The 20,847-nt window shown below is 37.5% G+C and overlaps 1 protein-coding gene across 1 annotated transcript in view; it reads right to left on the reverse strand.

Annotated features, from left to right (window-relative positions):
* The window catches only part of ITGA1 (integrin subunit alpha 1), a 163,682-nt gene that overhangs the window by 28,484 nt on the left and 114,351 nt on the right, over positions 1-20,847 (reverse strand). Inside the window, exons 12-18 of the mRNA XM_082623787.1 lie at positions 16,628-16,770; positions 12,069-12,212; positions 10,621-10,878; positions 7,838-7,968; positions 3,723-3,889; positions 2,171-2,307; positions 69-179 (exon numbers count right to left, since the gene is read on the reverse strand). Coding sequence (XP_082479913.1) covers positions 69-179; positions 2,171-2,307; positions 3,723-3,889; positions 7,838-7,968; positions 10,621-10,878; positions 12,069-12,212; positions 16,628-16,770 — 1,091 coding nt within the window. The remainder of the gene's footprint in view (positions 1-68; positions 180-2,170; positions 2,308-3,722; positions 3,890-7,837; positions 7,969-10,620; positions 10,879-12,068; positions 12,213-16,627; positions 16,771-20,847) is intronic.

Here is a 20,847-nt window from a genome sequence, read left to right on the forward strand (position 1 = left end):
TGTGTGTCAGTTGTTTTCCCCAATATATCCACAAATAAGTATTCTGATTTTTAAAAACTCTGACTTACATATTCATGTACTGAATTTGGTAAAGAATCATCAAGAACGGGCCCATTTTCTGGATCGGTAAGATTAAAATCCAAAGTTATTCTCACAGAGTCCCGAAAGTCATGCTTGTCCTAGAGGTGAGAACATAAAATATGTTATCGGCATCATATTTATTGGATGTTCTGACCTTGTCATGGCTTCCTCCTTCTGCCCTGTGGGCCAGGCTCACTGGACATTCTTGTGTACCTGATCTGACATATGACCTGATCAGGCTTTTGCTTCACTGGAGAGAAACCGCCCTTCTGCCTTGACAAGGGACGCTGCTAAAACAAATGCAGAGGCTTCCTATTGCGACCAGTTTACTCACGTCCAGCTTCTCAGATGGGCCTGCTGCAATGATGGATAGGTCGTACTTGGCCATGTCAGGATGTACCCCTCAAAGCTACTTACATAATAATATCCTTTCTCTTTAGACCTTGAGCTAAAAATCACTGTGTAATACTTATAGGAAAGTCTTTCAACTTCAAGAGAGCAACCCTTCTTTAAACTGAGTTGCATTTCATTAATATAATATATACCTTGAGTTGTAAGAATTTTATATGTGAAATGATATGAAAATAATAGGGATGTGATGAACATTGCTTATACTATCATCAGTGACAGCCATCACTCATGACATGTCCAGAATTATGAGCTTTATACACGTTACTGAGAATTATTTCAACAATCCTCCAAGACGCATACTAATTACAGTCTTTATTTTACAGATAGAAAACTGAGCCTCTAAGAGACTAAACCACTTTGTCAAAATTACTCAGAAAGTGAGGAAGCTGGGATACAAATTCCATCCTGGCTGACTCCAGAACAAATGTTAAAGTATCCATTAAAATCCAGAAGAATTTTGGAAATTTTGAAACTAGTTCATTCCTTTTAATCCCAGTGCCTAGATATAGCTAGATACTAAATTTTTGGAGAAACATATACTACAGTGATTTTTTAGCAGGTTGGAGGCACTGCCAAATCTGGTTTCATGACTTTTCAAATCTTATCCAAGTTCTAACTCCTAAATGTTCAATTCTGATGAAACAAGTTAAAAAAAACCCACCATTTTTATTTTTCTAATCATAAATTGACTTCAATGTTGACCAAATAAGCTTATTTTGACATATGTCATGGGGAATATTGACTTGAAAATCACTGAGGAAGAGTAAACATGGCACACCAGCATGCATGTCTTCTGTCACTTGCCTGCCCCTGACTACAATATTTTCAAAATATGGAAGATGACTACATCAAGAATACAGAAATAAGTCAGAGGTGGGGCAAATAGGCCTATTTCATTTAAAATTCCAAGATCATGTTCAAGTCTCTAAGTCTCAATCTCCCTTAACAAAATCAGAGTTTTCTCAGTACATCCATTCTGCTTTTCTTCTTCTTTAGTGTCATGTACATTTTAAGAAAATGTTTTAAGAAACTCCTGTCCCACATACACAGTGACCCAATAAAATACATTTAAAATGGTTCAAACTGGCTTATCAGCCATCTCTAGGGGTTAATCATTTGCTTTCCAAGGCTCCCTCATCCATCAAAACAGGGACAGGTAGCACAAAGTCTACAGATGATAGAAAATACCAGATCTTTTTCCTTTAATCTAAAGTCAAAGAGTGAAACACATAGTTCAGTGGACAAGAACAGACCCCGGAATGCATATGGCCCAACAGTTTCCCCTCAGGGCATTTAAGCACTTTTGATGGACAAGGCCCACAGAAGTTCAATGAGTTAGATTCTCACTTGTTGTTAAAGTTCAAGTTGAAAGAATGAATGAATTAATAAAATGAATAAATTAATGAAATACAAGGTCTCTATCAACTGGTGTGCTGTGCCTTTTAATGTTCCATAATATATGGATATTTGATAGCATACACAGGGAAGATGAAAGATAGTTTTATGAAATGTATTTGGAAATTAGAAAATCAGACCTGTGATTTTCTGATAAAAGTGAACAAAGTTTAATTCATGATTTGCACTTTGAAATAAAAGTAAGATTGACTGACTTGAAATAAGACATCTATATTTTATTTTTGATTTGGAACAAGGCAGCTATTATATATGATTTACTTGCCAACATGTAGAAGGAATGCTTAGTGCATTCTGATTCTCGAACTGTGATGTTTCTTTGAATCTTCCTCTCTTGAGTTCCAGAGAAAAAACTCCGTGATATCTGTCTTAGAGAATCTAGTGTGATACGGTACTGCATATCTATAAAAATAAAAAAAGAATAATTGAAAGATATGTTCATTTCAGGTAATTTTCATATGATCCAGTTCATTAAATTAACATTACAGAAAAATCTCTTGGGCAATCAGTCGACAAAAGTTCTGTTTTTCAGCATATCCATACTACTGTAATACAATGTATTTGCAGTCATGAAGATAACCTTGAGGAACTCTATAGAACTGCTTTCTTAGTTCACAAGGCTTTTAATGTTTAATTACACTTATTTTAAAATGTATATGTATGTTTATACATGCACACACACGTGCACGCGCACACACACACACACACCCCTACATACCACCTAATTTCTTGTCCATGCCTATGTTTACTGGGTTTTCACTTAAATTTTTTTTTTTAGTGTAGAAATGTTGGAGCCCTGATTAGAATATTCATTATGTTGTATTTCAATAGAGAAAAAAATACATTAGTGACATTTTAACCTATTTTATAAAAAATGTCATTTTAGACTATGTTCAAAGGATATAATAATATAAGCTTAATAAATAAGTTTAAAAAAATAAGCATACCACAATGAGCAAAACAAGTTAAACCTTATACTTTCTATGAAGGCAACAATCTTTCTTATTTGATTGCTTAATTACTATACAAAAATAAGACAAATAATGTTGCATATGAAAATGTTAATCATTATTTTACATTCCTATACCTCATTTATCTTCCAGTCAGAGGTCCACTGCAGATCATAAATATGCACATGTAGAAAAAATTTAGAAAAATAGATTTTAAGGACTAGGGGGTTTTCTCATTCTACTTGTATTTGGTTTGCAGAGTAAATTACTCTTCGGCAGCCAATGGCCTTCATAGTTTTGACTCCAACATGTTTCAATATCATTAAAACCCGCTTTAGAAATTGTAGAGTGCAGGAAAAAGGGGGATACCCAGGCTGACGTGATGTGCCTGAGAACACACACGGAATCTGTCTGACACTCAAGAACCAGGGTCACCTCCTGACTGGAGCAAAGGAATCTCAGGAAGGTAGGGTGGCTGGGCAGTCAGGTCCTCTGCAGTACCAGTCTTACTGGAGAGAGCCCAGTTTCCAACTCTGCCTCTCAACTGGTGTCTCTGGCTTTCTCTCTCTCTTTAGCCCTCGACTGTTCACAGTCAATAGGAGAGCCAGAGGGGAAACATGGAATCCAGCTGTGGAAGGTCACCAAATATAAGCATGTAGTTTCTGCTGCAGAATTTATTGGGTTCCATAACCTATTCCTTCTGCAACAGAATTTTTTTCAAGGTTCAACATGTTTGCAGGGGCAAAGGTGACATGCAGATTCCTATCATCGAGGGAAATAAAAAAAAAAACCTGACTGGATTTCATCACGCGGGAGCAAATACATTGTCCTCCTACCCCAAAGTGCTTCTGTATATACGACACTTACCAGCTTCGTAAACCCTGTCTTCTTTGGACTTCAATTTCACATCAAAACACACTGTGGCATTTATGCATACTGTTTCCTTTCCCTCCATGCGGCAGTTTTTCTTTTGAATATTCACTTTATTGGGTTCAAAATTCATGGTCACTTTAACTACAGCCACATCTCGGGACCTGCAAACACATAAGCCATGGTGATGACCCACACATTTTTACATTTAATGCATGCCATCATTTTGGGAGTGCAAAGTGAGTGCATCCAAGAAGATTCTACTTGTATACAGTATGGGCTCTCAGGACTCCTTTCTCTCTTGAATCTTTGATATAGAAGAAATTGTAATTGATGTTCTGAAGGCACCCAGGTTATTCTGGAACCATGTTAGGCTTTGGTTTCTGAAGGGTAGCAGAATATGCGACCCTAAAATATGGCTATCGGAGTTTAGGACAGGCCACCCCCAAACATGCTGCTTTGGTATATTGATTTTGAGCTGCAGGCACTTAAAACACAAAAAAATGCAGGGAGAGGCTTTCTCTGAACTCTACTTACCTGCTTAAAGACAGATCCTCCAAAAGAAACTCAGTTGTCATAAATCTCTACCCAGGAGTTTCATCAACCAGGGAAAATTGACGCATTACAAGACAGGAGGTTGCAGTGGACACCACACCCAGACAAACTTTGTTGCAAACCATCGTACCTCCCATCTGTTCTCCTGAAGGCCTATTCATCTTCCCTAAAAAAATCATTTACTCTCCCCTGAGGCCTACAGCCCCTTCCCCTTTCCCTATTAAGATGATGTTTAAGTGTGAATGCTAAGCTACCTGGGGAAGCTATTCATTTTTCCCTGGGATCTCCCATGTATACATGAGGTATATGTGTTAACAAACTTCTGGGTTTTTTTTTTTTTCTTATTTGGCTTCTTTTATACAGTCATCTCATCCAAGAACTCAGAAGGGTAAAGGCAAAATTATTTTTCATCCCCTACAATTTATAGGCCAAAGACCCATATTGCCCATGAGAGAAAAGAGATAAAACCAAACAACCAGGTGCAACCTCAGAACCAAAACCATATTTTCGGCACTTTTGAGTTTGTTCCCAGTCTGGAAAGAGTCCAGAGGCCCCTGGACATCGTTTCTGCACTATAATACTTGTCTGTTCTTCTTGTAGGTTCAGCCTTGTCCCTGTTTCTGAGAAGGAGAAGCAGAATAGCATCTGAAGTGCTGTGCTAGGCACACATGCTATTTATTATTCATTTAAATTTTAAATCAACTTTCATAACAAGACATGTTATAATCTCTCTTTCATATGTGAGATAACTGAGGCTCTGAGAGATCAAGTATATTTTATCCAAGGTCAAAAGCTGTTCAGAGGGCAAAACTGGGATTTTAAACCTAGTCTTTTTAATTCCAAAGCCCAGTGATTTCCAGTAATCTGAAGTGAGAGCAAGAGTAATACAAAATTAGGCAGAGTATATGGAGCTTGACGCTAATGCCTTAGAATAAAGCCAGCATAATTGTTGAACACCGTTATCTGGTTTCTGCCTTGTAACCAGACTGGCTCTTTAGAGCTAGGTATCTTGTGAATACATAGGTCCCTGCTTATGCTCTTGCATTTTAAAAGAAAAATTATAGTTATTTTTCTTTTAAAACAATTTATGCATAGAAAATATGAAAATATAGTAAAGGGAACAAAGAAAATACAAATCAGTTGTAATTCTATCATTCAACAATAATCACCATTCATATACATATATATGTATGTCTGTATAGAGAGAGACGCATACACACGCATACATGCATAAGTACACACACACACACACACACACACACACACTGGCCCATATACATATACAAGCATAAGTACTTTAAAAACATAATATAATAAACAACCTTCCAATATTTCTATTTTTCTGAGAACATTATTGTTAATGGCAGTATATGATTCCAACACATGCATGAACCATAATCTAGTTACTAAACCTCTCTTACTGGATATTTATCTTACCTTCTTTAAAAAAATATATATAACCTACAGCACTGTGATTACTCTAAAGACCATACATCTTTAACTATAGACTATATCTTTAAAAAATTATTAGGAGGTAAAATTAAAAAGTATGAACATTTTAAGGCTTTTTAACACTTCAGTGACAAATGCCTGCTAATGAGTTTTAACCAGTTTACTGTTTCACCAGCAACGAATGAGTGAATAAGCCTGTCTAGTTTCCTGCTTGGAAGTTTGGATCCTCTGGGCATGAGGCTGCCTTGACCACTCCCCAACCCACATCTCCTCTCTGCCCCATGCAGATCTTTACAGCGTCTGTGGCTCAGTCTACCGACAGGATGGGGTTCTCCCATCTCCTCCTGGATGTCCCTGACTGCTGGGTGGGCCTATGTTTATCACCTGCCATCCATATCCACTCTCAATCTCTCCTTCAGCATTGAAAATCTTGGTCTTCTCGTTGCACTATACTGGTTTAGTTCATTTTGCTGGGCGACAACAGGGACCCAAGTCTGTCATTCTGGCCCCTCGATGGTAAAGCCTTGACTGGGGACAGGAGAGGCCAGAAACAAGTTTTCAGGGCTTTGTAAGAAGCCCTTGAGACAAAACTGGAGAATAAAAATCGTCCTTAAAACGTATGTATATTTTTTGGGCTTCCCTGGTGGCACAGTGGTTGAGAGTCCGCCTGCCGATGCAGGGGACACGGGTTTGTGCCCCGGTCCGGGAAGATCCCACATGCCGCGGAGCAGCTGGGCCCGTGAGCCATGGCCGCTGAGCCTGCGCGTCCGGAGCCTGTGCTCCGCAACGGGAGGGGCCACAGCAGTGAGAGGCCTGCGTATCACACACACACAAAAAAAAGTATGTATATTTTTTAATATACAAGGATGAATACAATAAATATTTCTGGGTAAAGATTATCTTAATGAATTAATCCAGGATTAACAGTTCGAACAAAAACTAAATGTTCTCTTTGTTCCCGAAACTGGTGACTTCTGGTCTGGAGCCGTGGTTTCGAGTGGGCTCTCCCGAAAGTCACAGCCATTGCTGCCCAGCATTCTCCCCTTCTAGGCGTCACCTTTCAGTTTTCCTTTCCCTCTACTGTACAGTTAAAAATATTTTTTAAAAAACATAATGGTTACTCTGTATAGTTTAGTGTACAACTTTTATTTGACCATTAGTTCTTAAGGATTATCTTAAATTATGACAAAGTCATATTTTCCAGTCTCTATCTTCACCTCTTTCACATTTTCTTTACTATCCTTCTACATAAAGTTTGGCAAAAGACAATCTGAATGGCACTAAACTAATGATTAATTTGAAAGAATCAACATGTGAACTTTCCATTGAGGCACATGGCATAAATTTTTTTTTATTTATTAAATCCTTCCTTTATATGTCTTAACAAAGTTTGCAACATTTTTCAAAATTATCACACGAATTTCTCGTTAAGGTTATTGACATTTTTTAGTCACATTTTTTCAAATAGAACCCTTTTGAAATTGTGTCTTATTAACTAGTTAAAGCTAGTTATTAATGCTATTAATTAATAAATTATTTTATTAATAAGTTAATTAATTAATAAAATGGTATTAATGAATATATCTGACGATTGATGAGGATTTTACAGTTAACTGAAATTAATTTGGGGATGCAGGCATTTTAAAGGCTGAGAAAAGATATTACTGTAGATGCTTCTATGCTTGACCAACAATGTAAACATAATCAGACAATGGTGCACAAATGTCTAGTTGTATGTGTCAGGTAAATGAATGAAGAGCTAAAAGCTTGTAAGTAACTTAAATTTAGGGAAAGTTTCTTGTTTATATACATCCTGTATGAGGCTCACTTTTCCCCTATGCTTCCCTCCAAGCAGAATACTTATCTTAGTGACAATTACATAATAGATACCCCAATTAAGAGTTGATTCTATTTGTTCCTTTAATATGGTTTCTCTATTTTTAAGATTTATAAACTTCTCAGATTCCCAAACTGCATAAGTTTTATCTGAATAATGGAGCACAAAAAGAAACAGACATTTGGTATATAAATTCTAATCATACTCTGAGCTCTGGAACTGTTTGGAAAATATTATCTTATTAATTGGATGTTATTCAAATACGTACCAGAAGAGGGCAGCACCACCAAGGCCCCCAATAGTGACATCAGTCAGACCGTCACCATTTAAATCCATTTCTCCGTGGATAGACTGGCCAAAAAATTTCAGTGTCTCGCCATCTCCCCCTGATGGAATACGCTGTGAAAATCCCAACAGAGAGTTTTTAATGTCAGAAGAGTCTCTTCAAAAACAGTTTCAAATAAATCTGGGAACTTGGATTGGTTAACAAAAAATTAAAATTAGAGATCTTTTGGAAACCTGCCCAAGGGGCCCCTCATGTGGAGACAAGAGGAATTACTCAGATATTCCCAAAGGATATTCTTTTTATAGTGCAGACAAAATCATTTCAGGGTTATTGACACCAGAGAGAGGGGAAAATATTATATAACGTCATCTTGTCCAATCCTCAAGGAAAACATTCTGAGTAATTGGCTCTACTTTCTAGTTCCTGTTCAATTCCATTACACAGAGATATTTAAAGGTGCTGTAAACACATCATACAGCAAGAGGGGGAGTACAAAATTATCCTAGGGTCAGTTTGGGGTTCACTGAACTTTGAGGCTGGGTATAAATAATACATGCTCTCAAATACATTTTTCAATATGCAATCTTTACTGTCTGTCAAAAGTGGCTCTGAAAGTCAAGAGCATAATAGACTCAATTTCATTCATATGTATCCACAATGCTGGGAAGGCACAATGAATATGGAGTTCTCGAAGACTGATCTGTGCACATTACCATACATAATATGTTTGACATCTGTACTTCCTGACTTAGCTTGGGTTCAAGCTGATAATATTTTAATAGAACCTGATGGCAGGGAAACCCGACTGACAGACACTCCCTAAACTTGGGATCTCCTTATCCTCCTGTTTTTCCACTTAAATATCATAAAATAAGAAGCAAAATAAGGCAAACCAGATGGAAACATTTTTCATTTTTGCTTAAATGTTTGTGGCTCAGTGGAAATTATTTCCTTATTTTTTCAGCAAAAAAATCAGGAGTTCTCAGCCCCACTGTTTCTGCAGGACTTGATTCAGTTTGATTCTGGATCATTCCATACACAAGCAGCACCTCTAGTTACCATGGAAATGAATGAGCACATCCTCACCTATCCTTGGGAAAGCATTTTGCCAATAATTAAACAAACTCAACTCTAATATTCTTTATTGTTTTTGTTGCTTAAAGCTGCACCTTGATTTACCACCATTTTACAAAATTAATTGCTTATGGCAACCTAGTCTACTTACTAATGGTTTAAAAATCCTTCTTTTTCTAGTGCAAATGCCACTCCATTAAATGTGAGGGATTGAAACTGAATGAATAAAGGGGTAGAATACAAGAAACTCCTTCCTTCAGTTCCTGATTCCATCATGCCCCCATAGTTAATACAGCCTATTTCCAGTTACAAAATACCATGAAGATTTTTAACAGAAGCAAAGCCCTTATTAAATGGATAGGAGTGTCATTACGGAAATATGCCCTCTCTTTTGTTGTTTCACTATTAAGGTGATTATGACTTTATGAAAAATTAAGCACAACTTCGCAAGACGTGAATATATTTTGAGAATTCTATGGACTACAGAACCAAAGAACAATCAACTGTAAAGAGAAATAATTGATGTTCTGATTTTCTTTTCATGTTATGTAAACTAGAAAAGTAGTGAATTCTATTTTATTTACAAGTAGTTGTTCAATGCCTAATTAACTATGGTTACTTAAAAACAGACAACTACATTAGAAGAATTCCTTTAAACTCTTTTACTTTTATAGTGCACGAAACACTTCTGTAAATGGACGTTTTTCTCATGTAGGAAAAAGTTACATTTATGATTAGAGCCATTAACTGACAATAAATTTAAAACAAGAACAAAAGAAATCCCCTGCAGGTTAAGTTTAACTATTCAGATTTTTTTTTTCCAAGAGGGATTACTTGGGAGAAAATTATAAACCTTCAGAAGCCCAAATTTATTTGCTGAAAATATACCAATTTAATTCATAAATATAAACTTAATGTGATTTTATTATAAAAACATGGGTATTGAATATAAAAACAATTTCATCTCCTTTATTGGCTAAATCATGTAATTATTGTTCTCTTACTCAGAAAGTGGTATCCTCTGTTTAGGATCAGGCACACTGTAGCTGTTAAATAGCATTGTTAAAAAGTGTTCTTTTGGGGGGCTTCCCTGGCGGTGCAGTGGTTGAGTCCGCCTGCCAATGCAGGGGACACGGGTTCGTGCCCTGGTCCGGGAAGATCCCACATGCCATGGAGTGGCTGGGCCCGGGAGCCATGGCTGCTGAGCCTGTGCTCTGCAACGGGAGAGGCCACAACAGGGAGAGGCCCTCATACCACAAAAAAAAAAAATGTTCTTTTGTTTTGCTTTTTTTACCATTTCAAAAGATCAGGTCATGGAGACAAGGCAAATAACAACAGAAAAAAAAAACTAGATAAAAGAATAAAATTACAAGTAATTCTTCTATAAAGAAAACTTAGAATTAGAAATCTAGTTTCCCAAGAGCCAGAAGAAAAAAATTAAATAACTCGTGAAGCAAGACAGGTGATACCTGGTATTGAACCCACTTATCACTTAAGGGCAAGAATCACAGAATCAGAAATATATGTGTAATATAATAAACCAATGTTATCTCAATGAATAATAAAGCTAAAAAAACCCATATATTGCTACTGATTGTATGACAATACACCACTGTTGTATTGCAGTAACACCCACTCCTGCTACACTAAACTATAATTAAATAAAAGAATCTGTATGTTTAACTTCTTACTTGTGCATACTCTTCCTTTATAGTCTTGCCACTTCCATGATAAATGTACACGGCTCCCCCATGATCATCTTCCAGGGGTGCTCCTATCACGATGTCATTAAATCCATCAAGATTTAGGTCTTTCACAGCAGAAATGGCTGTGCCAAAACGAGCCCCACATGGTTCATTTTTGTTTTCCTTTGTGCATGAATTGTGCTTCAGAGACGAACAGCAAGTCTGCTTCACGGGTTCCAGGCTCATTTGATATTCAAACCTTGTCTGGAAGAAAGATAAACAGGATACTTATGGATTTCTGTCATTACTACAGCAGAGCGAAGTGTCTAAGTACGTACTAAATCAGCGCTACTAAAAACCATTTGTACCTCAATGGTAAAGTTTGTAAAATTTCTTAAAAAGTGTGTCTATCTGAGAGCAAAGTTAGAGATTTCAAAGAACAGACTGTAGAAGTGTGGGAAAGATGATGCACTGAGAATTTTAATGGATTCTCCTTTTAATGTAATCAAGTGAGTACATAACTCACAGCAGCTTTTTAAAGCTGAAGAGCTGAATTTTAAAATTCTCATTTCGTGTCACTATCCTTTCTTCACCCATTATTGTGCTTTTTGGAAAAGTCTCTCTCTATGCTCCCCTATAAAGGATGGAAAGTGCTAGCAATGATGAACAGGAACACATTTTCTTGGGAAAAAAGGGAAAAACAGCACAGGACCAAAAAACGTTGACAGGAGGAATCAAAAAGATGATATGAAAAAAGATATGTAATTTATGATTTAAAATAATTAATATGGGAAAGACTCTAATAATTTAACAAGCTAAATAGATACATCCCAACTTTGCTGTAAACAGCAAAAAATTCTTCTAATGAAGAAATCAAGAATTATTTCGTTTAGCAAATGATGTCTAAAGTTAGGATCAGAAAAACAAAATCTCACTGTAGCAGAGTGAAGTATTCCAAAGACCATAGCAGTTTGCTCAGTCTTTGGTGTCACTGCCTTAAAATTCACTGCTTCTCCACAGTCTCTCCCCCTTCCCCCCTTGACACACACACACACACACACACACACACATGCATATGCGTGCGCGCGCGCGCACACACACACACACACACATAGAGCTTGAACTGTTCATGTGACCCACCTCTAGATCAGAGCTCATGAATGGTTGCCCTGTGAATTTAGCAATTTAGTGAGATTTATTTATCTTTTTCTATACACTCTTTAAAAAGTTCACATTTACAAGCAGAAAATATCTAACGGTTTGAACTACTTTATCAGAATTCTAAATGTTCATTTAGAGACTGAGGAGTTAGTGAGGTAGGCTGGCCCTGAAAGCTTCTTTGCTCCTTTTGCCGAAGTGAGTGCAAAATTAGAACAACATTATTAATTGAAATTTTAAGAAAGAAACAGTCTCCCAGATTTCTACCAAAGTTATCAGATTACGGTTACCATTACCTGATTCAGAGCATAGATGTACACTTTTCCTTGTTCCTCCTTCTCTGTTCCCATGAACATGGGAGCCCCGACTAGAAGAACGTCAGTATTAGAATCTTTATCAATGTCAATTGTCGTCAAAACACTTCCAAAGTAGGAACCGATCTAGGACACAAGACAAAACAGAACAGTTTGATGAACATCAGAAATTCTCAAGGAAACTAAAAACCTGCATTTCTCTTACTTATACCAATTGAGAAGAGCATTTGGGAGTCAGATGACAAAGGAAATGAAATATAGAAACCGATGCTACCTGAGAGCTCTTTATGGGCTCTTGCATGAAGCTAATGAATATTAGGTCCATCCTGGGGGATGAGCAGTTGTCATAGATTCTGTAGCTTGAGAATAAGAGAAAGGATTTCCTTTGTATTTCACCCTAACCTCTCTTCTCCAAAAATCAGAAAAGACCAGTAATAGTACAACAATTTTTTAAGGAAATAAATGAAATAAACAATAGAAGGCATTCCTGAATGGCTTCAGTGTATGTTTAAATACACCATGAGGAACTGAATTATCTCAGAACACTGGGGCAGCATATTTCACCTTAGAGTCTTAGAAGACTGTTTACTCAACAAAATCGCTAAGTCTTGTCCCAGCAGCTATGAGAGATAGAGAAATATAAAAGGATTGCTGGGGGACCATCCTCTAGCAGGACTGTATTTTCTCTTTAATGATAGGGATGAATTTTAGGGAAATCCAGGATACTTGTGCTTCATTATCCAAGTGCAATAACTTTCTCAAATGTTGACCTGTGTTTGATATTCGATGTGCTGTATAATTTTCTCCTTGAAATTTCCTGTCGTCTTCCATGACTTTACTTTTGCTCTTCTGATTCTGCCACTGTATCACAGACCATTCTTTCTTTCCATTTTGCTGGCTCCTTTCTCTCCTTCCATTCCGTAGATTTTGGCCTCCCCTGAGTTCAGACCTGCAACTATTCCCCTCCCTTAGATGACCAATCCTTCCCTACCAATTCCCACTATCTCAAATGGCAAATTCACTCCATCCTCCTTCTCAAGACTCCCAGTACATTTCTACACATTGCCAGACAGCTGCTAGACATTGTTTTTGTTTGTTTGTTTGTTTGTTTGTTTGTGGTACGCGGGCCTCTCACTGTTGTGGCCTCTCCCGCTGCGGAGCACAGGCTCCAGACACGCAGGCTCAGCGGCCATGGCCCACGGGCCCAGCCACTCCGTGGCACGTGGGATCCTCCTGGACCTGGGCACGAACCCGTGTCCCCTGCATTAGCAGGCGGACTCCCAACCACTGCGCCACCAGGGAAGCCCTAGACATTGATTTTTTTTTTTTTTTTTTTGCGGTAGGCGGGCCTCTCACTGCTGTGGCCTCTCCCCCTGCGGAGCACAGGCTCCGGACGCGCAGGCTCAGCGGCCATGGCTCACGGGCCCAGCCGCTCCGCGGCATGTGGGATCCTCCCAGACTGGGGCACGAACCCGTGTCCCCTGCATCGGCAGGCGGACTCTCAACCACTGTGCCACCAGGGAAGCCCCAACATTGATTTTTTGAATGTCCTTTTCTCACAGGCTTATGAAAGGTTTAAAAGGTCTTTGCTTTTAGGTTGAATTAATTACAAATGTTAAATAACATGTTGTAAGATCTGGCAATATTGGGTCTTCATTCCCACATGGCAATAGCCGTCTGAAGCTGAGCAGGGGCTAAGCCCTTAGATGGTTCACAAGCTGCCCAGCCCATGGCTCCCACTTCCTATTGTCTTCTGTCCAGCATCTTTTTTATTTGCTTACCTCCCTGCCACCTGCAACCATTTGGATTTGTGCTCGCTGTTACAGAAAACCTGTCTAAAACCAAATACCATTTTAAAAATATCTAAACTGCTTGAGTTGCTGAAATTCTTTTTTTTTTTGAATTTTATTTCATTTATTTTTTTTTATACAGCAGGTTCTTATTCGTCATCCATTTTATACACATCAGTGTATATATGTCAATCCCAATCGCCCAATTCAGCACACCACCACCCCCACCACCCTCCACTTTCCCCCCTTGGTGTCCATACGTTTGTTCTCTACATCTGTGTCTCAATTTCTGCCCTGCAAACTGGTTCATCTGTACCATTTTTTCTAGGTTTCACATATATGTGTTAATATACGATATTTGTTTTTCTCTTTCTGACTTACTTCACTCTGTATGACAGTCTCTAGATCCATCCATGTCTCTACAAATGACCCAATTTTGTTCCTTATTATGGCTGAGTAATATTCCATTGTATATATGTACCACATCTTCTTTATCCATTTGTCTATTGATGGGCATTCAGGTTGCTTCCATGACATGCCTATTATAAATAGTGCTGCAATGAACATTGGGGTGCATGTGTCTTTTTGAATTATGGTTTTCTCTGGGTATATGCCCAGTAGTGGGATTGCTGCATCATATGGTAATTCTATTTTTAGTTTTTTAAGGAACCTCCGTACTGTTCTCCATAGTGGCTGTATCAATTTATATTCCCACCAACAGTGTAAGAGAGTTCCCTTTTCTCCACACCCTCTCCAGCATTTGTTGTTTGTAGATTTTCTGATGATGCCCATTCTAACTGGTGTGAGGTGTTACCTCATTGTAGTTTGGATTTGCATGTCTCTAATAATTAGTGATGTTGAGCAGCTTTTCCTGTGCTTCTTGGCCATCTGTATGTCTTCTTTGGAGAAACGTTTATTTAGGTCTTCTGCCCATTTTTTGATTGGGTTGTTTGTTTTTTAATGTTGAGCTGCATGCTTATATATTTTGGAGATTAATCCTTTGTCCATTGATTTGTTTGCAAATATTTTTTCCCATTCTGAGGGTTGTCTTTTCATCTTGATTTTAGTTTCCTTTGCTTTGCAAAAGCTTTTAAGTTTCATTAGGTCCCATTTGTTTATTTTTGTTTTTATGAGTTATTGACATTCTAATCATGGCGCCATCTTTCTCCCAGACTCCCAGGCTTGAAACTCAAATCGCTCATGATTTACATTATCCGTGATACTCTCCTCAAGCATTCATAAGCAATTTTTTTTCAAAAAATTTTACACTTCCTGTCTTAGAGACAATCAATAGAGTGATAATGGGCCTAAGATGTCATCCAAATGGTTTCTTTTACAATCTTGTCAATTCTTCCTTGTTTATGTCTGACACATCCCCTGCTTTTCTATTTTTATTGTTGATCCATCATTTCAGGTTCTTCTCGCCTCATCCTTCAGCTCCAACAAAAGCCTTGTTTTTTAATTGTTTATGCATTTTCTGATTATAAATGTTGTCAAAGGGCTAATAACACCCTCTCAGTTGGTAAAAGAGAATCTGACCTTTGGCTTATTCTAACTCTGTCCCCCTGGAAATATGATCATCATATTCAGCTGTAACACTTAGCAACATTGAGTGTGGTGAAAAAAACCTCTGATTGGAACACTGCATTTAGGCTGGGTGGAACTATAAACACCCGATGGAGATAATATATTTTGGGCTTCTTAGATTGCAGTGACTCTTCTAACTGTGTGCCTTTAGCAGGACCCGGGGAAGCTATGTCTATAGTGCTGTTATAAAAGATGTTGGCTCCTGTAGGGCTTTAAAGCCAGGGCAGCTCCTGCACCTGCCTTAAGTGTCTGTCTCTTGGCACCTCAGCTGTGTTGTTGTGCTGGGCTGCTTCCAGGGCTCCTACAGGGGAGGGAGGCTGGTGCTGCCCTGCCCTTCTGAGTAGTTTGTGTGAGTGTGTGTGGGGGGGTAGTCTAGTGAGTTGGAATGTTTAGTGAAGCCCAAGAATGCCCCCATCCTCTGAGGAATGTAGAATAAAATCTCATTCTAGAATACCTGGAAAATGCAGAAAACTATGAAGAAAGGAATAAAAATTACCCAAATTATCACCATTTAATAATAACCAACAACAGCACAGATGTTTCTTTCATAAGTTAAAAAACTTATGTTTGCATATTGCATATATAATTTCTTAAACGACTTTTAATATTCAATATTATCTAATGAGAATTCTTTGACTTTACACATTACAAATTATTTCCCATCACCTCCAGGGGAAAATCCAAATTCCTTAGTCTACCATTCAAAACCTCACACAGCTGGGCCCCCCTGGCTCTTTCACTGCGCTTTCTACCTATCTACATTCTGTCTTTCTTCTAGACCAGCCCACATTTTATCTCTTATTAAGACTTTCTGTACCATCCTAGCTTAAAAGAATCTTTCTATGTTCTGAATTTACTGTCTGTGGCCCTGGCACTTTCATGCTTATTAATGTTTTAGATTTCTTTGCTTGTGTATATGTTTGTACATCTGTATCTATATCATTATCTACACATCCTACACCTACCTCCATCCAGCTGAAATATTACTGATGCCAAAGACACAGACACTTTAGATTCCTCCGAGGAACTTAACATGCGGCCCTGTTCACAGTGCATGTTGAATATGGGGGTACTGTTTTTTAAAAAGTTTAGGACAACAGACAGTGCAATTTACATAGATAGAGTGTGAATGGATTAATTTAAAACAACGATTTTGAAGTTTACCTGTTCTCCGTGGAGTGTCTGGAGAATCCTGATGTCTCCATCCTCCATCCTGTAGATGACCACCTGGCCTGTATGATTGTACCGTGGCTGTCCGGCAATGTAGAGCACATCTCCAGAAACAGTGGCAGAGTTTACTGTGTAACCTAATGAAAGACAGACACTGGATATACTCACTGGCCCCTTGGAGTTTGCATGGAATAAATTAAGATCCATTTTAAACGGTTGGGAGAATCATTGTTATATGTTTATATGGACTTCTCTTTTTTTGAAAATAAATATATATACTTTAATGCAGGTAAGTTTGTTTAGGTAGAAGCTTTTAGTGTGCTCCCTAATTATCTACCACAACTGCTTCATTCTGAAAAGGTATTTTCCCCCAAACCTCAGTTTTTCATTGTTTAAAAGCACAAATGATGTAACATTGACAGAAAAAGAAAACACACACACACACACACACAAAACTCTCGCAGTCTCAATTTACCCCTTTGAAATAATTCAATTGTATTTCATTTGGATGCATGTGTCTGTGCTATAGAAATCGATAACTTTATACAGTTGTAATCATAGTAAATGTAAACCTTTTCTGTATTGCTGCCTAGGTTTTTAATTGTAATTTTAAACAGTTCAAGCTTCCTTCTCAGTTAAGGTATAAATGCCTTGTGTTTATACCATGGGACCATTCCCTGTTGGAATGGTGGAATTTAGGTGGTTTTTTAATTTTTTGGCATTACACTTAAGCCTGCAAAGACATCTTTGAGTATTTAATTTTTTTCTTTCTTTTGGATTTTTTTGATGACAAATTTCAAGGAATAGATTACTGGAGCAAATTTTTAATGGTTCTTATAATGTCTGACAAATTGTTTCCAGAATATTTGTACTAATTCATTCCATGAACAGCCACTGGAGAGAGTAGTTTAACTAAATTCTTACAAACATTAGGTACATTACTAGTACTTAAAATTGTGGATGTTCTAATAAATGTTAAACAATATCACCTTGCTGTGATTTAAATTTTCATTTGTTTGATTAAAAGTGAGCTTGAACAGTTTTTCACAATTATTCCTCTTTTTTTTTTTTTTTTTTTTTTGCGGTACACGGGCCTCTCACTGTTGTGGTCTTTCCCGCTGCGGAGCACAGGCTCCGGACGCGCAGGCTCAGCGGCCATGGCTCACAGACCCAGCCGCTCCGTGGCATGTGGGATCTTCGCGGACATGAAGGGGGCACGACATGGGGGCACGAACCCATGTCCCCTGCATCGGCAGGCGGACTCTCAACCACTGCGCCACCAGCGAAGCCCATATTCCTCTTTTTAATTGGGCCTTCATGACCTTTAAAATTTTAAACTGTGTCTTTAAAGCAGATTATTATTAATTTTTGAGTGAAGAATTAGATTTATTCTTTGTATCTCTAGAGAACAGAGCTAAATCAATAGATAAAAATTACCACGTGGAGATTTCAACTCTACAGAAGGAAGAAATGTTCTAATAACCAGAACTGTCCATCATTGGAGTAGAAGGTAGATTATTTTTCCAAATGCCACAAAATAGCATTTTTTACTGAGAAAAAGATTATATTGATAATTTACTTACCAAGTATTTTACCATAAGATAATAGTTCCACTCTCTTCCAAAAGTTTAAAAGAGGAACAGAAGTTTTGTACTGAAATATGTTTATTCTTACAAGTCCTAAAGGAACACAATTCCTCAGCCATATTCCCCTTCATGAATATTTTTCTCACATTTTCATTTCTTCACCTTAGAGCTTTTTAAAAAATTTACTATACATAATAGACTGTAAAATATTCTTTTTCTAATGTGTAATGTGTTATATTTTTATGTTACTAACCACAGTATTGCTTAAAAAACCAAAACTTTAGGGTCATGTTTATACATAAATAAAATGGAAAAGAAGACTGTGCAAAACAAAGGTTGTTGTATTTCATGCAGCTCTACTAGAAATATTAAGAAGAGAGTGGGGTGAGTGGGGTGAGAGTACACAGTGATTTTTTTTTTTTTTGCAATTTTCAGAGCTATGAATGCAAACTTATAAAAGAACCTTTAAAAAATAAGTTGAAAATTGTGTTTGAGGCTTGGAGTTGTGTGATTATCTAGTTGACTTTGATGATGCACAATTGATTACTAAACTGTTAGCTGAAATCTTCACAGGGACAATAACAACCAGTCAGGTAGTCCTGGTTGAAGCTCAGGCATCTAAAGACAATAAAGAGAAAGTGAGAACAAGGGCCCAGTAAAGTCTAGTCGTAATAGAAGGATAATCATTATAAAGATTTAAAAGCTTAATATCACTTTCTGAAAAGGAAAGGCACACAACTGAAGAGAAAGGAAAAATGATGGCATAGTTCTGTGTGTAGATTTATAAAGAGTAAATCCTGTCAGCTCTCACGATTCACTTCTTGGGAAAAGTGCTAGGATCTGGTGAGGTAATGGGAAACAGGTAGGATCTGATCTGATGTCATGCACGGGCCTCACATCTTTACTTTTCCTCGTGAATCAGTCTAGCGTGATTAGAAATCAGCAAACTGTGGGTGGGGGAGGTAGGGAACAGGATCTCGACTGTATTCTCACCAGCAAACCCACTTGCCGAGTGCATGTTGGCAAAAGGCAGTTACTGGGCTATAGAAAGACAGGCGGATGATTACATCCTGAGGGAGGTTGCACAGCTTCAGTTCCTGCTTCTTTCTGATTATTATTGGTTACTATGGGATTTTTTAATAAACTGTCTACCTCTCACTTTTCTTCTTCAGTAAGAATTTCCATAGTCTAACAACTTTCAATCCACATGGATTGGGAGAACACATTCAAACTCTTCTTAATGTGTAACCCATACAAGGAAACATTTTGAAAGCTTAATTTTAGATTTAGAATAATATTGGGGAGAAAAAAAGCTATTTTTCTCCCCTGACCTCTTTCTGAGTGCTTTTCTATTTTGAAAGAAATCTTACATATAATAGACTTTATGTTGGCAAAATGTCTAAAACACCAACCTGTGACTAAGATAATGAATGGATTTCTGAAACAAACCAAAAAAACACATCATCTGAGCAGACTGTAGACAACATACCCCCAAATTTCCTTTTCTGGGCAGACAGGAGTCATGTATTATAAATACTGTGGTCAGAAATGAAGGTTCTCTTAATTTTTTTTTGCTTACAGCAGTATCTTTCAGTCTTGAATTCTCTAAGTCTGCTCTAAGCAAATCATTAACCCAAGGTTTTTGAGAATAATAGATTTAGGGTTCTTTAAGTTTATTTGTTTTTAAGGAATTCAATGACAATCACTCAGAATACCAAAATTACTGTAGTGTTATTTATAAAATAACATTATTATTAATATATTATTAAATATCATGTTAAAGTGTGTGAACTTCCTTAGAGAAGTGACAATGTCACTCACATCTTTGTGGACTTCAATGTCTTTGTGGACAATGTCTTTAATGTTCTAACTATTCAATACTAATTAGTAGTAGTATTAATGTCAGCTACTCTTAGTAGGTATATAATACACCTGTATTAGTTTCCTATTGCTGTTGTAACAAATTACCATAAACTTGATGGTAACACATCACAAATATATTATCTTTTAAAGTTAGAAATCAGACCTAGGTCTCCCTGGGCTAAAATCATGGTGTTGGCAGGGCTGGGTTCCTTCTGGATGCTGTAGGGCAGAATCCATTTCCTTGCCCACTGTGGCTTCTAGATACCACCTACATTCCTTGGCTGTGGCCCCCCTTCTCCATCTTAAAAGCCAATACTGCATATCTCTGACCATTTTTCTATAGTTCTATCATCCCCTGTCCACATCCAGGAAAGCTTCTCTGATTTTAAAAACCCATGTGATGAGATTGGGCCCAGCCAGGTATCTCAGGATAATCTCCTCATGTCAAGATCTTTAACTTAATCACATCTGCAATGTCCCTTTTGCCATATAAGATCTGGATCTGGGGATTAGGACATGGACATCTTTAGGGCATTGTTTTGCCTATCATAATACTAATAATAAGAGGAATGTTTTCTATATAATATTACATAATATACAACAATAGACAATACCTATTGAGGGTCAGCTGTCTGTTAAGCACAACACTAAGCACCTTACAGGTATTATTTAATCTCATTTTCATAACAACCCAAATTTTATATATTTTTTTTAATAAATAAGCAAATTGAGGCTTTGAGGAATAAGGCAATTTGTCTAAAGTCA

The sequence above is a fragment of the Mesoplodon mirus genome, assembly GCF_964341445.2.
Source record: "Mesoplodon mirus genome assembly, chromosome: 5".
Lineage (NCBI taxonomy): Eukaryota > Metazoa > Chordata > Mammalia > Artiodactyla > Ziphiidae > Mesoplodon > Mesoplodon mirus.